Source organism: Gallus gallus, chromosome 8 (genome assembly GCF_016699485.2).
Source record: "Gallus gallus isolate bGalGal1 chromosome 8, bGalGal1.mat.broiler.GRCg7b, whole genome shotgun sequence".
Taxonomy (NCBI): domain Eukaryota; kingdom Metazoa; phylum Chordata; class Aves; order Galliformes; family Phasianidae; genus Gallus; species Gallus gallus.
The window spans coordinates 23529307-23548295 of NC_052539.1; the positions used below are offsets into that span (position 1 = coordinate 23529307).

The 18989-nt window shown below is 37.0% G+C and overlaps 1 protein-coding gene across 5 annotated transcripts in view; it reads right to left on the bottom strand.

Moving 5' to 3' along the window:
• Positions 1-18989, bottom strand: part of FAF1 (Fas associated factor 1) — a 145110-nt gene that overhangs the window by 40987 nt on the left and 85134 nt on the right. For all 5 annotated transcript variants that reach the window (XM_040704871.2, XM_040704872.2, XM_015291225.4 and 2 more), the window contains 4 exons: positions 8679-8774; positions 8097-8223; positions 7094-7157; positions 6096-6177 (listed from right to left, as the gene is read on the bottom strand). In XM_040704871.2, the coding sequence (XP_040560805.1) occupies positions 6096-6177; positions 7094-7157; positions 8097-8223; positions 8679-8774 (369 nt within the window). The remainder of the gene's footprint in view (positions 1-6095; positions 6178-7093; positions 7158-8096; positions 8224-8678; positions 8775-18989) is intronic.

Here is an 18989-nt window from a genome sequence, read left to right on the forward strand (position 1 = left end):
CATTTTTGAGTTCTGATATATCTCATCATAGTTGCTATGTTGGTAAAGACTAGATGCTGAAGATGGTGTTTGAGTCTCGCAAAACCAGAGAAACTTTGCCTTATTTTTCTGAAATCCCATCAAGTAATATTTGAACATCACAGGCAGCAGCATACAGATGTGCTGTGTCCCCATGATACTCTCTGGAAACAGTCTATATGAACACAAGACAAGAACACAAATTTAGAAAAATATAGGAAAACTATAAACTAGTAAAGGATCATGATCCCATATGTGGCAATCAATCAATTACAAATAGTATTCAGAAAATAACAAAGTTCCACTCACAACCACCACCATATTTTAAAATCTCACTTGAAAATAGTTTCTTAGACCACATACTGAATGGTATTTTCGGACTTTTATTTAAAGGTCATTTGAAATCTCTTCGTTATAAGTAAGACTGATATGGCAAAACATGGGAGGCAATTTTGAGACAAATTTTCTATTAAAAAAAAATTGAAAGCTACAACCTCAAAGACTAGCTTTGGATCAAACCTAATGACTGTTTATAAAAAGAAGAATACATTTGAACATTAGACTTTGGGAAAAGGATTAGTAATTTGCATTAATGTTTGTCTAATTTAATTTAAATGTTCTTCAGAACCAAGTACACATGTGCCAAGAAGGGCCATTAATGAGCCCAACATGCAGAGATCCATATAAGAGCAGCCAACAATGTTGACTGAAACTAAACTTGAAAATCCAGGGCACTAATGCGCAATATCAAGCAATAAAACAGCATTTCTGTGGTGATATTTAATTTAAAAAGAAGAAAGAGGCAGGGGAAGATCAGGCACTGTCTGTTTCTGAGGATCAGCCACTCTGCATTTCAAAGCGTCGATCCCTGCAATATCCAGGTTACTGTGCTAGAATCTCGACTATTATATAGCACTTGTAAGAGAGGGAGGGCAAAGATGTGTTTACTCAGTGATTAGGGCCTTAGAATAAGCCTCTAGCTCCTAGAGAGACAGCTCACCACTTATTCATTTGGACCAATTCACAAAGCCTAGAAAGATTAAACATCCATGCTGAGAAGACAAGCGAATGCAGACGGTGAAAAAGAAATAAAAATTCTTTAAAAACTCTGAGATGACTTCATTATTTTTTCCACAAGGAAACTTTAGGAAAGTGTTTAGTTAGAGAAAAACCCATATTGACCTCTCTCTAAACCCTTAATCTTTCCTTTGTGGTGGCACTGCTTTGTGGTAAGCGGATGGCTTTGCTCTCCTCTTTTCACGGGGAGCGGGTGGAAAAAAAGGCTCTTGAGAAACACTTTTAGTTCCAAAGAAACAACCCCATGAAACTGTTAAATATGAGATTCCCTACAACTGAATGTTTCAAAATATGTACAGTTTTAGGTTCAAAGATTTAGGGACAAATTTTAGTAAACAAAACAGGCACATTCACAATAGATGTTTACACTGATCTACTTTACAAGTGAATGTAATTTGTGTTACATCAGTAAGCCTTGTCAGGCAAAGACGAAACTCCATCACATATAAAGACTGTACTCGTGTCTGACAATGTGTCCAAAAAGTTCAGGCTTTTTGCACAAGCACAGTGCTAAGACCAATGAAAGGTGGGAGCAGGAGGAACAGAGCACTGAAACATCATTGTGAAAAATCTCAGTGGAAGGTATTTTGTTCTTGGAAAATGTATTATTGCAAAAGGCTTGGAATTGATTTTTGGAAGGGGAGGAAGGCTCTTCTTTTTAACCCATGATAATAAATATTTGTAAGGAGATTTTTGTCGACTCTTGAAAAAAAAAATCAGAGTAAATTCTAAGATTTTAAGGTGACTAATGTAGGGAATTTGTTAGTCAATACAAATAAAATGGGCTTACTAAACTGTTGGACAGTCCTGACTTCCAGGAAAGAAGCCTATTAATGCAGCATCAGTCTGCTCTGTGTTGGGTTTCTCAAAAATACAGGGACTTGTGGGTTACATACAGAACACAGTTTTTTTCCCCATGGTGAAAAGTTATTGTTAGTCCTCAGGTGTGGCATACTGAAAAGGTTTTATGTACAAAATATCTGATGGACTTTAAGAGTTAAGCCATCAAGAGATTTATTTTTCAGCAGTACTGTCATAAGGGTCAGCAAAACCACAGTTTCCTCCAGATTATATGTAGTATAATAATGAACATATCTGCACATCTTTAAGCCTCCCAAGTGTACAGACGATTCCCCTACGTAAGGTGATCTTGGAGATCACATAATCAGCTTTCCTGGGCAACACTACTTTATCAAAGGCCAGTTTTTTACCTAAGCAAAATGCACCTTCTGCAATGTCAAGGCAATACACCTTAGAACGTACTCTACTTTGAGAAAGGATCAAAGCATGAATCAGACAGACAGAGACTTATTTATGGCAAGTCTTGTCTCCGTATCACACATAACAGAACAGAACCTGCTGAAGCCAGCTTTTAGTGCTGTAAAGACAATCAGAGCTAAACTGTACCCCTGCATGTTCCTACTGCGATGGTCCCTCTAGTCTATTGATCTTGTCTTTTGCATTATACACGGCATAGGACATCCCTAAATAAGTTCCAAATTTAATTTTCTATTGTTCAGTAAAACCATCAGTAAAGAAAAACCCACATTAAACAGAGAAAGCTGTTCAGGTGGCTAACCACTCTCCCAGGTAAAGGTGTGTTTTATTTCAGGCCTGATTTAGTCTACTTTCACATTCCAACTATTTAATCCTATTACACTGTTCTGTTTCAATCAATTGAACTTGTAGTGATAGCTTACATAACGCAAAGAATAAGCAGTAATTAAAAACAAATTTAAATATGAACTACAAATTGTAAACTTCGAAAGAGGAGAAAATGTAAAGTGTGGCAGACAATTTCAATAAAGGTTGAATATCAAGAGTACTGAAGAGATATCCATTCCCAGCACTGACCTTTCTGATACTAACAATGAAGCAGAATAAAGGGTGTGCAGGCACACAATGAGATTACAAAGCTGGTATGCTGTAGCAAAAATTTCTAAATGGTAATTATCCACAAATTCAGAATTAACTTAAGGATGAAAGGACAGAACTGCTAACAAATACACCAGGCTAGACTGGAAAGTATGAATGGATTTTAAGCGCAGAGGCTGGTGCTTCCTTAGAATAGACAACCTCAGGAGGGGCTACTTCAAGGGTCCTAATGGTAAGCATGCACTTCATTAGCTGAAATAATGAGGGACATCTTTTTGAATACCACAGATAAAAATTATACTGCAGAAAACTCCATATGAAGGAATATCTAAACTAAAACCAAAATAAAATAGAAGATGAAAAAAAGAAAGGAAAAAAAGGCTTTATTTGAACACGTCCAATCACAGAAAGAGCATACTTTCTTCTAGGTATTCAGGAAATTAAGTACTCATATGTGAGAGGAATGGTTCCGCCACTAAATTGAACCTAGAAGACAGAATTCAAAGAGAAGAAAAACACGGTTCATTTTCAGTATGCAGGAGTACATATAGTGAGGTGAGAATACCAATCTGTGCTAAGAGAGATGTTTCACATATTTATTAAAAGTCAGTGGACAGAAAGGTTGAGAAAGGGGCAGGAGGTGATCTGACAGAGGTATATAAATATAAGAGCTACTGAAAAGGCAAAGCAGATGTCTTTATCCTTTCTCAAAAGAGTAGCAACCACCTATAAAATGAAAAGGTAAACAAAATTCAATATAAAAAAATACTTCAGTATCATCCAAGTAAATAGCTTAGTGAGACTCAATAGCGAGATCAAGATCTTGTATTAATAAGAATACAACTGTAAGTTAAGATAAAATCCTAATGCTTTAAGAATACAAAGCACCCATAACTGCTTTCACTTGTAAAGAAACCTCCTGCAAACATCTTGTTTAAAATTATCCATTATAAATCTCATCCCATCAAGATCTATTCACACAGTAGATCTCATCACAAGATCTATTTCTTGTGAAACAATTTTAACACAATCTGTGTTTAAAAATACATGTTCTGACATAAACTGATTTTCTTAAAATAACTCAAACTGAAATGTTCCCCAAAAAAAGCCTTTCACCTCACGTGTAATGGAGCATTTTGGAGAGAAAAAGTATCCACAACGCACATTAAGAACGCACATTAAGATGGCTGTTTAAATGCACCTCAACTGCAGAGTGCACCTTCTGGACAGCACGGAGATTTTGTCACGAAAGGGCTGAGATCTCTGAGCACTCAGGCTGCCAAGTGCTCTCAAATTAAATCAGTTTGAAGCGGTTTTCATTAAGATGGATTGAGTGTGGCATCGTGAGAAACACTCTATCAAATGTAGTGTTTTACTTAGTGATTAAGTATATACCAGTTGATGAAGCTACCCAAATCCTTGGTAATCCCACCACTCCAATAAACATTTAATGAGTATATAAGTTCAAAAAGCCTAGCAGAGGATTTAAACGTTCAATCTTGTTTTTATTTACTCTTGGAACTCAATTTCTCACTTCAAGTGAAGAATGTTGGTGCCTGAAGCTCATCTGTTGCCCTGGTAAAATTAAGTGTCCTCCATAGTATAAACTAGAAGACAAGACGCTCAGTCTTATCTTCTCTTAAGCTTTTTCATATACTGATATAACTATTCCATTAAGAAAGGCAATTGTAAAAATATACAATAAGGCATGTCCCTTTCCTCACTTAAGAACTCCACAAGGCAGTACTGAAAATACTTCTTTGTAATGGGACAAACTCAGTAAAAATAAATGGGGTATATCCCTTCTCATATCTGTGCTTTAAATCAGAATGTTACAATCAAAACAATGACATTTCACAGGGCTGATGGGGAGAGGGGTTAAAGGCTTCTAAAAATTCAGGCAATATTTGCGAGAAACATTTCTAGAAAACAATACTTCTCTAATTGCATCACTTTATTCTGATGAGCATCTAGTCCAAATACATAAAAAGTACTAGAAGTGAGAGGTGACGTGAATTTCAGATGTGCCATGTAAGTAGTGTATGAAGTACTTCGTACTTAAATTACTGCACTGCATTAATATCACATTTGTAGCTATAAGATATTTATGAAAGTTCCTAACGAGTTACACATTTAACGAGATAAAAATTAACACTTTACCACTGAGTTATTGTGTGTACATTTATGTTCCAAAATTCAGATAAGGACAGGAAAGCATTCGCTAAATTTAGAGTGTGAGAAAATGGTGTCCACAACATGCCAAGTTAGTGTTAATTTAAGCTACACAGGGCATGCTTATCGTAACATCCCCTAACACAACAGAGCTGCTCCTTCCAAGATGAATAACCTCAGGGAGCCCAAACATACTTCGTTTTAAAATTAAATATCTATCAGGACGACAAAAAATAAATTGAAACAGCATAACCTTCATGTTTGTGTTTTAGCTTTATCTACGATTGATTACGCAGGGCTTTGGGTTTCTCCTTAGCGAATTCAAGTCACCAAAACTTAAATAAACTGTTCCCATTCTAATTTTATTAAAATACTGATTTTACAAGTGTGCATAGAATAACAGAAACTTGAGACGTCTGGTTGGTTGGACAGAAAACCTAAATAACCAATGCTGAGCACTGGAATTCACTTGGCAGATAAAGGCTGTACAAAAGAAAAAAGAAAGAAAGGAGTGTATTTCAAAAACCTTTCACTTTAAATTTACAATTTCATTAGCCATCCTTCAAGGGAGTTACCAGTGTGCTGCGTTGAACTTGTCAAACAAAAGATTCCCAGCCAATGTTACGTGAGGACACAAAAAGGAAAAGGCAGAGAATTAGAAAAGAGAGAGAAACCCCTACGCCCACAGTAACTGATCACTACAATCACTAAAGGACTCCAATAAAAATACAGCCAAATAATCACAAAGCATGAGGTATTCAGTGCACTTTCAATAACAATCGGAGTTAATATTTTGGTCAATCTTCACAAAGAAGATTATATATATAACTCTTCACAAACAATATAAGCAAGATTCTCCAAAATAGTTTACCTTCTTAAGATAAAGATAAAACATCTGCAGTGATCTCCATTTTTCTCCTAAATTAAATCAAGTAACTTTAGTACACACTTACATCTCTAGCTTTCCCATAGAAGGCTTCTTGAAAAGCAGCCTCTAATGATCCAATAAAATAAACAGGATGGCAATCACCGTATCTATTTGAGACAGAATTTTCCATTAATAAAAGTTATGACAATAATTTCAACATTCTGCCTCTTCATATATTCTGTAACTACAGTGCATTGGCTAAACCATTAGAAGGATGAAGTACGATACTTCTAAACATTTCCCCTCTCTCCTTTATAGGCCATCTGCCCATCAACACTCAAAAGCTTCAAATAACTAAGGGCTGCCTTACAAATACAAGAATTTTCTGCTTATATGCATAGACACCCAAAGTCCCATGCATTTTTTCAGTGATAACTTAATTCTCCATTATATTCTTAAAGGCCAATTGAAATCTGTTCTTTAAGTACACATTCATTCATCTCATTTATATAAAACAACCATTCATCATATAGGAGTCAAAACAGAAGGCATATGAACTTCACATTAGTTTGTAGAATATTAGGTTGCAACCTCTCCTTTTGTTTATTAAATATGGTAATTGTTTAACAATTCAAAATTTAGTGATACAAAGTTTTTTTTAAGAAAGAAGCTTTTTTATTATTAAAAGCAATGATTTATATTGCCATTTCATTGATGATAAAACTACAGCAGCTTTGTAGAAACTCATCATTACTAATCAGCTTTAGTCTTTTTGGTTTTGCATATTAAATTAGAATACATAATCAGATTCTTTATCATTCCTCTAGACATCTACATAACTAACTAATGATATTAATTGATGGCAAATTAAATAAGGCAAGAATCTGTCACTCTGACTTAGACCAAGAAATAGCCTATTTTGGAAACAGTTCAAAGTTAACCTTAAATTAAAATTAGATATGGATGCTCAAATGTCTGTGATTATGTAAGAAAATATCTACATATGGTTTATTTTTATTTTCATTATTTAAAAAGTTTACTCTGCTTGTAACAAGAATTATGCTATTATAAGGTTAAGTTTACCTTGAAGAAAACTCTGCTGTAAATTGCAATAAGGCATCTCCTTCATTTTCAGCATTTTCTGGCACTTAAAAAAAAAAAAAAGATTAAAAGGATTGAATGCAACCTTATGGAAACAGACTTTAATATGCACACTCACTTTGCTTCATGGATTTTTTATGTTGACGGCTTACTGAAGAGGTTACTGAGAGACCGTATAAATTTCATGAAAGACTACGAACCTCTGGAAAGACATGGAATTTCCAGACACTCTCATGAATATATTCAGCCTTTCCAAACAGTAAAATCTTCAGGTCCAGTGTAATGTGATACATCACTTGTTCAGAGTTAACATTCTGGACTTACTTTAATACATTAAAATGAAAAGACTGACTTGAAAGCCTTGACTCATGGCATTTCTGGTGACTTTCTTCTTCTTTAAAAAAGAACTTTCTAAGCATAATGTGAAAAAGTTTCATGTGTTACTACAGTGTCAGAAATCTGCTATCAAAAACATTCAAGGTAATAATACCAATGGAGGCCTAAAAAAATCGAGTATATGCAGATAGCGTATAGGAAGTAGGTGACTGTTTCTGCTCAATCCTATTCATAATCTGAAGACAAATAATCACTGAAAAACCTATTAAATGTATTCAGTCAAAAATATTTATCCCCATAAGATGCCAAAACTAAAATCTGCAGAATGCTCAAAAGAGTTCAATCTAAGTCTCTGCAGGTATATTAGGTATATATATCACCATTTCTCACAAGTCATCATAATTCAGCTACGAGCTAAAGTAACGAGGTTAAGAAGAAACTTCCTCCACAAGAAGATATGTTCATTGCTGCCAATTACGTTTTTAGTATTTTCATTTAACACATCCAACAGACATGAGACTGGCACAATTCTAATGGCCCTATTGAAAAAACATTTCTTGTTTCTTACTGTGCAGATCCACGGCACCTCTCTGCATTCACTAGTGCTGCAGAATTACCAGTTAATCAGCAATTAACTTTCAACTCTTACTCATTGGCGATTTCCTCAAGGCAGATGATGCTACTCCAAACATTTCTCCATCATCAACTCCAAACTCTGTAGCATCTTCAAAGTCATCTCCATCGCTGTCACTAACCATGTGAACATCAGTGCATTGCTGTTTAGCAACAAAAGTCAAAATCCACCATCAATGTCTATTACAGACATCATCTTCAGTGAAATTCAATGCAAATACTGAAATATACTTCCATGTTTCTATGAAACATTTGATATACTATTTTAGTTTCCTATCTTACACAACATTATCAGACTGCTTTTTGTAAATAAGATTTAATTTTCACCAGAGGTATTGTTGACAGAGCATTATGTGAGAAAACGCATTATTCTAACAAAGGAGTTGGAACTGCACACAAAATGTTGAGAAGAGTTAAGTCTATTTTCTCTCAGGTTAGTATTCTTTTTTCCCATCTAAAGGTACTACAGGTGGTTTAACTGCACAAGTAAGAGTGAGAAAGAAACACTAAATCAACCACTAACTTCTCATATCCAGACACAATCTACTTCAGCTCTACTTTCTTCCTAGAGCGTACTTTCAAGTTAAGACGTTCTTACCTCCTCTGACTGTTCCCTTGTTTGTACAGGTGAAGATCTTCTTCCAACTGTAAGTCGATGGCAAGGAAAGCTCACTCCTGATACAGCTAGAGTCATCTACAAAAAAAGCAACAAACATGTATTAGAGCTACAGACTCAGCTGAGAGGGGATTTTTTTTGTGTGTGTGTGGTGGTTTTTTGTTTGTTTGTTAACATTGCATAACAACATTGAAAGAAATAACTATTATTGTACAGAGACCACGAACATACTGCAGTATTTCTGCTAGGTGTGGAGCTCTAAGACACATTTTCACCTGCAGATGAAGCTGCTAAATAAAACTTCAGGATTTGCAGGGTTTTGTTGCTGCTCTTACATCAGCTATATAAAATCTTGAGGAACTGCTGCATGGACAGCAAGCAAAGGTGCTTAATGGGAAAAGGACAGTTGACAGTACTATCTGCACATTTTATAACAAAACAGTTTTAAAGTTATGTATGCATAAAGATTCAAAACAAACTAAATGAAACTGCAGACTCAAAACTGTTCCTTTTCCTAAAGGAACAAGGAAAAAAATCGTTCCTTTTTCCTAAGTCAGAACAGAACAGTATCTGTCAAACCTGAAACAATGACAGGCACTGATTCAATGAAATGAAAACGAGTCATCTTGGAAAAAAAAAAAATCAATTTGATTAACTGGAAAAAAACAAACAAACAAACATGAAGCCAGATTTCTCATATAAAGAAGAACAGACACAAAACCAGTAACACTTACGAAATTGTGTCAGTATAGACACAATAGATGTGCATTAGTGCCAGCAGAAACAGCACTTTAGCCTACTGTTGATAGGCAGTGGACACAGCCTGGTGCTCTCTTCTGGAAAGCCCACCAGCCCCCTTGCTGTGGGTCTGATGACCAGAGAGGATTCTCAAGAGCACCTAAGCCCTACCCTGATAACATGTGGGGTAAACTTTCAATGCGAATAGCTCTTAAGTTAATATAGCTAATCCATTTCAGCAACAAATCCTATTTTTTGTGGAATCTGAACCTGACAAAACATTTGATTCTCAGTGACTCGTAGAAAGACAGTTCTGGTTGTGCCTTCAAAACATTGCTTCTAGCTAATGGATCCTTCAGAAAAAAAATAACTAAAGGACAGAAAAAGATTTTCTAGATCCACTCGGAATTACTGCCGTTTCAGAGGGGCAGAGGAAGGGTGACTTACGCTCTGCATTTCAGAACTACAGCACCCTCCTAATTAGACTGTAAAAACCTTAAGGTAAATTACATTTCAATCACCCTTAACAAAAACCCAAGAATAAATCATAAGCCTTAAACTTCATTTACTGCCACGAGCACTGGAGATACTCCATTTGTTTTTATACATAATTCAGAATGACTTTATCACTTGTCCGCTAGAACTCCCAAAGATCTAATTTGCGGCAGGCTGATTAAGCAGGCTGGTTACCAAATGAATGTTAACCTGTCTGAACTAGCCTACTGTCATAATCTCACAGCAAGGTTAAACAGAAGTTTAGCTGCATAAAAAGCCAAGCTATCATCTTAAAGGAAGTGAGTAATAATATTCCAGAGCAAGTGAAATATTAAAGACGACATACAGGTCAAGACCAATTACTCATGAAACTCCTGTGACAGGAGCATAAGAACTGTATTCTCTGCAATAACCCACTGGTTTAATTAGTATTTTTAAAAGTTTTCAATGATAAACAAAAGCTGACTGTTATGAAACTCGAAACTTTGCCCTATAGCTCCCACACCACAGGCAATACTGGTAAGTCACACACACGTGCACTAACCACACACCGTTCCCTATCTCAGGGTGTCAAATACTCCGCCAGATGCCTGGGAAGGCTCCTGGTATCTTTTACATACACATTAAAGAAAGCATGGTAAGATCAAGCAAGCAGTTATTGTGCTGCTTCATCACTTGGCCCAATAGCAGGGTGTTGCAATTCTAATTTGCAACCCAATATTATAGTGTCAAAGCGTCGCTCAAAAAGGAGCTAACAGCAGAAGGGGTCCAACATCAGAGCACATTTCATCCTACTCCCCAGACAGTTGCTGGAATGTTGTTGTTATTTTTCTGTGCGTGTGAGAAATCACCCTCTCCTTCTGACTTTTTTGAGAAGTTTTTGCAAGGCAAAGGCTAGGACAAACAGAAGCTCTGTCTTTCATTTCAGAAGCCATCTGCCAGCAGGAACATTTCTCCAGAACTGAGTTATCTTTATTCCAAGATAAAGGACTAAAGGAGACACTTCTCTCTCAAAAGAGACTCCCGCACCAGAAAGATTAATCTTTACTTTGGAAATTATAAAAACATCAATATTAAGCAGAAGATTACTTTTCAGGCAGCTCAGTCCAGTGCCGTGGATAGCAAACCTCAAATATGTTGAATGTCCGCCAACTGGGAGCCCCAGCTGGGGCGTCTCAGGGGCTACAAATGTTCACGTGTCAGGCTGCTCTTGGAGTACCTTCTCTTTCTTCACACGGCATCTGCTTACTCCCAGGCAGTACTACAGCACATTACACACTCTAACTGTTGTGTCACAGCTATCTTCCCACACAAATGGCCATAACCTTCTAACAATCCACTAACTAAAAGTGCTGCTTTGTGACCTCAGTGCCTGATCACCCACATTCTCAACCCAGGAACTCATTTGTACAAAACGTCAGGAATTATTTTTCCACGTGAAAACTACCTTCATGCAAGTATGATGGCGTGACTTGGAGGGCTTTCATGTGCACATGGACAGACAGTGGAACATAGAGGACTTAGAAAAGAATTATGAAATAAACAAAACATTAAAGGAGAAAAAGATACTGTTGTTCAGTCTGGCACTACTCACATACACAGGCAAAGATTAATTGCCAGCATTAATAACTGGGGAATAAAGTCAAGAAATGTATTTTCTGACCTGGACACAAAGAATTCCTTGCCAAGAATCTTCCAGATCAACCTAGAAACACTTGCCAAGTGCAGGGAAAGACCAGGTACTTTAAACTATGGGTTATTCTTCCTTGATAGAAAGTATTTTCTTTTTTTTCCTCTCCACTTTCCAGTGTGCCGCCTTTACATGCTCAGAAAAGAATTGCAAATTTGTAATCTTAGATGCTCCCGATCTTCTAAAAAGAGCTTGCTGGCACAACTTAATTCTCAACCTTGCAGACCTCTGAAATGACAAAGGAAGGCACAAACTGAGATCCCTGTTCCAGAGCAGGGTTATTCCACCAAGGCTTCTGTGGTTGGAGGAAGATAAGCAGTAGCACAAATGTGAAGCAGTGACACCAGCAGAGCACTACAGCTGCAGGCACCTGCTTCTCCTTGGCAAACTTTGGTGGCTTACCACGCTCTTGCATACTGAATCTGCTAAACTTGCAAGTAAGCTGATGATTTTTAGCTAGTAAAGACCAGAAAACTGCTGATACAAAAACTATAAGGTCTGTTACCACATGAGGAAAGTAATAGGATTTGGTAAATTTGCTCTTCCTCAAATCTAGCCACACCCTGATGGAGAATAACAGCATTTCAGAAGAACTTCTAACTGCAACTACATCTAATGAAGAAAGGAAGGTTTGGGAGCTTTCTGATGCCCAACAGAACATTGCTGAACATCCAAAGTGGACACCTCACATGAATGGGAACTTCTTCCTCATCTTCATCTCTCACAGAGCTTCAGAAAATAAATTATGGCAGGAAAATAGGCAGGCTCCTGAAGCACATCAGTCGTAACTGTTAGGCCTGTGATTATCTTCTCAGTGCTTATCACTGCAAAACACATCATCTCCAGAAGGACAACACGGGGAAAGACCTGCCACATCTAAAAGCTTTAAAGATCATAAAAAAGAAATATTATTTCTCTATTATTGGACTACCAACTGCTATGCATCAGTCAAATTATTCAATGAGCTGTAATTCAAATGCAGAATTATTTCTGGCTGCATACGATCTGCTTCAACAGCCAACTAAATAGGGGAATTTCAAAAGTATGATTTCCTCGTGGGGTGAAGGAAAATAATCCCTGTTTTTGGCCTTTAATACGCAGAGATAAGGAAGGCAAACAAAATGCTGGTGTACAAAAAAAGCGTGTTTTCCAATACTTGACTCTCCTTCATAAATCTCCCTTAAAAAAAAAAAAAACAAAGCAAAACAAAAAGAAACCTAATTCCCAGTCCTACTTAAGGTCAGCTTGTAGTATATTAGAGAAAAGGAATTAAAGTCTTAAAAAACGACCATTCAGTTCTAGCATCTTGAAAAATAGCATAGTACAACTGCAGTTCTGGCTTTCCAGCTACACTTGCTAGCACAGTTGGATGAAAGAAGGCACAGAAAGAAACATTCCCAAAGATGCAACCCCATGTGTAATTGCCAAGAAGGCACGTGGTTTCTAACACATTCTTTCGGACTATGATGTGAATAGGTAGAATTAAAACTCACATATATTAAAATACAATGGGGGTGGGTGTGATTTCTTAGCATAAGAAGTGCATAATTAGCTCTTTTGGTTTTTATAATCTAAAGGCATGAAGGAAAACTCAGATTACCTAATCCCAAGTCTTTTAGACTGGCATCTCCAATTTCTTTTGTTGTACCTGTCACAAAGAGCCCAGGACGATGAAGCATTCCATCCAGGTGGAACCTTTCCCTCATGCCCTTCTGTAACACAGTACGTTCAAAGCTCCACATCCAAACATCTCCAGAATTTCACCCCATGCTCTCAGTACTGATTCTGGTGAAAACTGGAAATGCCTATTTTCCCCTTGCTGTGCAAGAGGAAAATCAGCTCCACATAATATCTGTTTGTGGTGCAGCTAGATCTGTCAGCACATGTTGTAACATGGAGTGGTAGCTGTATAAACAACCTATCAAAGTCAGTAACTGCAGTGGCCCTCTGTTTTCTCAGCAATCATCCGAGGATCTACGATGCCTTCACTTCTATCACTGTACAACCAGTACACAGCTTAGTAAGTGAAATATTATCTCCAGAAAAATAAGCCATAGATGCTACTACTCACTCTGCAAAGTAAAATTTCAATAGAGGTCACACAAATATCTTGAAATCCAAAAGCAGTTCGTTCACTTTGGAAATACTAGCATTATGCAGGTGACATATGAGGAATTCTATCACAGTTACAAACCTCCAACTACTCTTGGTTATTTATTATTATTACATTATGTACCAACTACCAACTCTGCAATCTAACAGCCCTTTGTGGTCACGAGTTACTGCTTTGGTCATAACTAGCTTGTTAGTATTAGCTAGTCATGCTTTTGTGTTAGAAAAAAATATATTAACAACTATGGAAATAATATCCTAGAAGGAATACTTATAAATCAAGAGGTCACAATCTAATAAGGACTCCTGTTAGAAGCTGCTTATCAGGCTTCAGTACATATGTGGATATTTGTAACATACATACATCACATAAGAAATTCTTAATCCAAAGTGAAAGAATGCACTGTTGCCTACACTAAAACCTAACCCCAATTCAAATACTCCATGTGACAGCATTTTCCCTGTGCTCATCATGTGAGGTGCTTAGTTTTTTCAGCTACTCAGTGATATATAGCTAATGTATAAAGAAACAAACACGAACAAGTACATTTCATAACACGCCATGCTCAATAATTCAAAATAACCTGAGACAGAGATGCCCACAGCAAAACAGTCAATGACTGGCAGGAATCTCTACTGTGAACATTTCATTTCCATATAATTTGATTCTTCTTCTTGTCAGAGTAATTACTATAATGCCTTTTTCCCCTTATCGGGTAACAGTAGGGGTAAGGACCGAGGGGTGAGGGAGAAACTTTGTCAAGGATTCCAGTTTTCATATTATACTTACTGTTCTGTTATCTGGCAAGATATACACATATATATTTTTAACAGCATAAGGTAATTCCCCAAGAATGGTAAATGTCAGTGGTGCTACATTTCCTTCCACGTTTTCTTGAAGCTAGGGAAAAAGCCTGGTCATTTTTCAAAACAACTGTATGAACAAGAAGTTTGAGGAGGAACACTAATTACCTTGCTAGTTTTCCTATTATACTTTATACAGGTATGATACCACTAGCTGAGTTTGGAACTAAGCACACTAAGGATCAAAGAGTACAAAGAGTAGTTAGTTAATAAAAATGACAGCAAAACTCATCAGCTTTCTAGATTTTCTTGGCTGCTGTAAAGACGCTTTTCTTGTCCTTCCAGCCCGGGCAGGCAAAATTGTGGTGAGAAATTCTCTTACTTCTTGTTCTAGATCGACATTTCAGAATGGATTTTCAGATTTTCATTTGGCAGAAATTGTGCTTCCACACTTGAAATGTATGAACTGAAGTTTTACATTACACAAACAGTTGAAGAAAATAATGGTTTCTAAATAGAGCCAGCACAATCCCTGAATACGAATACTGAAGGCAGGGAAAAGGCGTGTGGCAACACTTTGGCAGTTCCTTGGGTTTCTCCAGAGAGTATTGCAAGGCTCTAAGCTCATTCCTAGTTGGAGATTCAAACTTGAAGTGAAACCAAACTACTGTGGAAGGAGGTGGGGGATTCACAACTCACGTTATTTCCAAAACTACTCAGAATCCTATGGTTTCAAAATAAATGATGCCATGATATGACAGATCCTTCACATTAGGTTGTTGTTGCTATAGATCTAGATATCTAAGCATTATTAATCAAGCATTATAAGAAACACATGGGCAGCCTGAGCTCAAACTATCACTGAATTCCTTGGGAACAAACAGGTGTTCAATGCTTCCAAACCCACTACTTACCACTGTTCAACCATGCATCAAATAAGCTATCCTGTTTTCAGTGCACAATCTCATAAAAGTCAAATGGATCTAAGAATTCATACATACCCATGCCTTAAAATGATGTTTAAAACTTCAAGCAATTAAAGGCTTCCTGTGAATTAAAGAGAAGCTCTTTTCTCAAAGCTACTAAGTACTCTTTCATTAGGAGCGGACTGTAAAAGTACTTCCATACCTACTGAAATACACTGTATACATGAAACAAGCGTTTTCACACCAGTGAGTAAATATTCTTCTTTAAAATGAAGTTACATTAAATTTTTAAAACATCTATCAAATTGTTGTGGGTTTTTGCTATTGGTGTGTTTTGTTCTAATTTACAGAAACAAGGGCCATTTGTACTTGGAGATTAATTATGAGGCTCAGAGATTTACTGCACAGAACTGAAGAGAGCCCTTCGGTTTACACTAGGCAACAAGAAATTGCTTTTCAATATAGTAGATAGCAACAAAAGCTTTCCATCAGGTAAGCTCTTATCTCTCCACGAAGAAGTGGATGAAATTCTAGGTTAGCCACTTCATCTTTTGACATCAGATAGCACTAACTAGGAAAAACAAGTCAAGCTTGTTCTAGCTTTGTTTATTAAACTATTGTACAAATAGTAAAAGGAACAGAAATGTTTAAAAAATTTGACAGCCCTCGAAATTAACTTCCTCTGCAAAATAACTTCATTTGCATTACGTATCTTCAACTAAAAAAAAATCTTGACAGGTATTCAACGTTTCATTTTAAACACTAACTGGATGAAAAAAAAATCTCTAGGGTGGAGTGTGTTCAGGTTATAAATCAGCAACGCTTATTTTAACTCCCCACAAAGTGTTGTTGAGATAATTACTGCTGACAGCTTTATTCAAGGTTCATTTCACTTTTTCTACTATTTTTCCCCTGTTAGAAGTTCAGCGGGGCCCATGGGAAGATCCACCCCTCACACCTGTTAGGTTTCTTCATGTTACGGAGGCCAGTTTGGACATGTCACTTCCAATTAGCATTGTACCAGCGCGCTGTGACAATTACTTATTGCAGGTTTAACTTTTTTTTTTTTTTTTAAGTTTCTAATCCAGCCACAAGAACAGTGACAGAGTACGTAATTCAAACCTGTCCATACAGGTTGTGGGTAACTCATTCCAAGGATTTCAGTGGTGTTCCCATGGTAGATACTTCAACTATAACAAAGACTAAAATCACAAAGGAATGCTACAGAGTTGAAACACGGAACCCAAAAGTTCAAAATGAACAGAACTGAGAAGTGTCCCAAATTATTAATAAATTGAAAACATTTGACAAATTCTTTAGATGAGGACTAAGAGATCACGAAGTTTAATTTTCCAAAAAACATTGTGATGTTTATTCCAAATGGCTTCATGCTAAAACCTTCCTCCTCCTATCACAGCACAAAGGCTCAGCACTGGGAGATCTTTACGACTCGTGCTGAAGGCAACAGAACCATAAAGATGCTGTGGGATCAACTCGTGGACACCCCGCACAGCAGGTGGGTGCAAGAACGTATGCTGTAGGAGAATCCACAGCGCAATGGAAGGACCGGTTATCTATCAAGAAAGATGCCAGATGAGGGACACTGAATTCAGAGCAACAATTCCAGTAAGGCAAACTTCATGAAACACTATTGAGATTTTCCATACAATCATGAGAAAAAATTGCACCTCCTTGTCTGCGAGCACCCAGCTCTGGTACGCCAGTTGAACACACATGCCAATTTTTGTTCCGTTTAATCATCAGCCGTATTACCGGGGCGTTTATCACACTCCTTTGCTAGCCAAATGAAAGAGAAAACGATCCCTGGTTTTGATTGTTTCTCGTTTCATTAAGCCTAGTTAGGCAAGTTAGCAATTAAAGCAGAAGGACAGATACTGTAGTACTTCATGTGGGTTCAAACCACAAAGATATTTAAAGGAAATGAAAGGGAAATAATATTAGAATCTGTTGTAGAAGTAAATAGGAAAGAGATATATTTGAGAGACTGAAATAAATACCCATGATCACTTTCAGAGCTCATTCTTCTTCTCAGAAAAAAACTGTAAATATTAAAAAGGTTGAAAAATCCGCCAAGCCATTTGCAGCTATTTGAAACACAGGGTAACAGAATTAAATAAACGCTGAAAGACCTGGAACACAGTTAAGTATGGACCATGAGGCTAATTGTGGATCTTGAGTTAATTACTTTCCACTGATACGTTTTCTCAATGGTCTTTTACATCAGTTTTTTCTTCCCTCGCTCTGAACCCCAAGGCAATTCAGCATGCTAGCCTCCAAACTCTGGGTGATTCATTGTGTACTTCTGCCTTAGGATTTTTAGTTCATGCAGAGAATGCCAGGCTTTCACATCAAGTTGATGTTAATGTGCACTGACAAAGCAACAGTAAAGGAGCTTCATGTTTGTCACAACGTGCACTCTTTAATTTAGTAATTGCTTTATACTGATATGCAAATAATGACACATTTCCCAAATTTCCAGTTTCTTGGCAATGCTTTCACTAATTACTCAGTGGTTAAAACTTATGCATATAAATTAGTTAAGTGAGTTTATTAATAAGTACACCTGTGCAAATTGACCTATAAAATATACATGCCCAGGAATAAGTGGTAACTTATTGTACAGTTTCAAATATCTAAGAAACCAAAAATTAAATATTCTTACACCAAAACAAGATCTACTGGTGTGTTCTTCATAGATAAATTGAGATTCCCACATCTTTCTAAAGCCAGAGACTGCCTTTGTTGAAAGAAATACTATAAGTCAAAGCATTTGCTCATGTCACGTTACCAAATGAGAAGAGAATCAAGGTAAAGAGTAAAGAAATAAATAAAGGAAAAAGGGATGAGAATTCCTCTAGTACCTGAAAATGTGGGAAGGTGTCAGCATACACTCATCCATGAACTTACTGACTGCAAAGCATGATCTTTAGTAACACTACATACTTTGAAACCTTCATGGTGGCCCTGCAAAATTTAATTGCACTAATTTGACATAGACATAGACTCACAGGAACTGCAAAAGCACTGAACAGAGCTAACTTGCCCTATAATCACAAACTGGCTTGAGTTGGAAGGGACCTTAAAACAGGGACATCCCACACCAGACCAGGTTGCCCAAAGCCCCATCCAACGTGGCCTTGAGCACTTCGAGGGATGGAGCATCCACTTTCTCTGGGCAGACTCTTAAAATGACTCACTACCCTCTGAGTAAATAATTTCTTCCTAATATCCATCCTAAATCTACCCTCTTTCAGTTTAAAGCCATTATCCTCTACCTTATTACTATGGCCTCTAATAACAAGTCCCATCTTTCCTGCAGGTGCCTGTAGGTACCAGAGGGCTGCAATGAGGTCTCCCCAGAGCTAGGCCAAACAACCCCAATTCACTCTCTTTCTGTATTTCTTTTCACTGTGTAGGAGCTAACTATTAATCAAGGTACTAACATCTTCCTGTTTCACTTGTTGGCTTCTGTACTGAAACGAAGTGTTTGTTAGGTTTCTGATATTT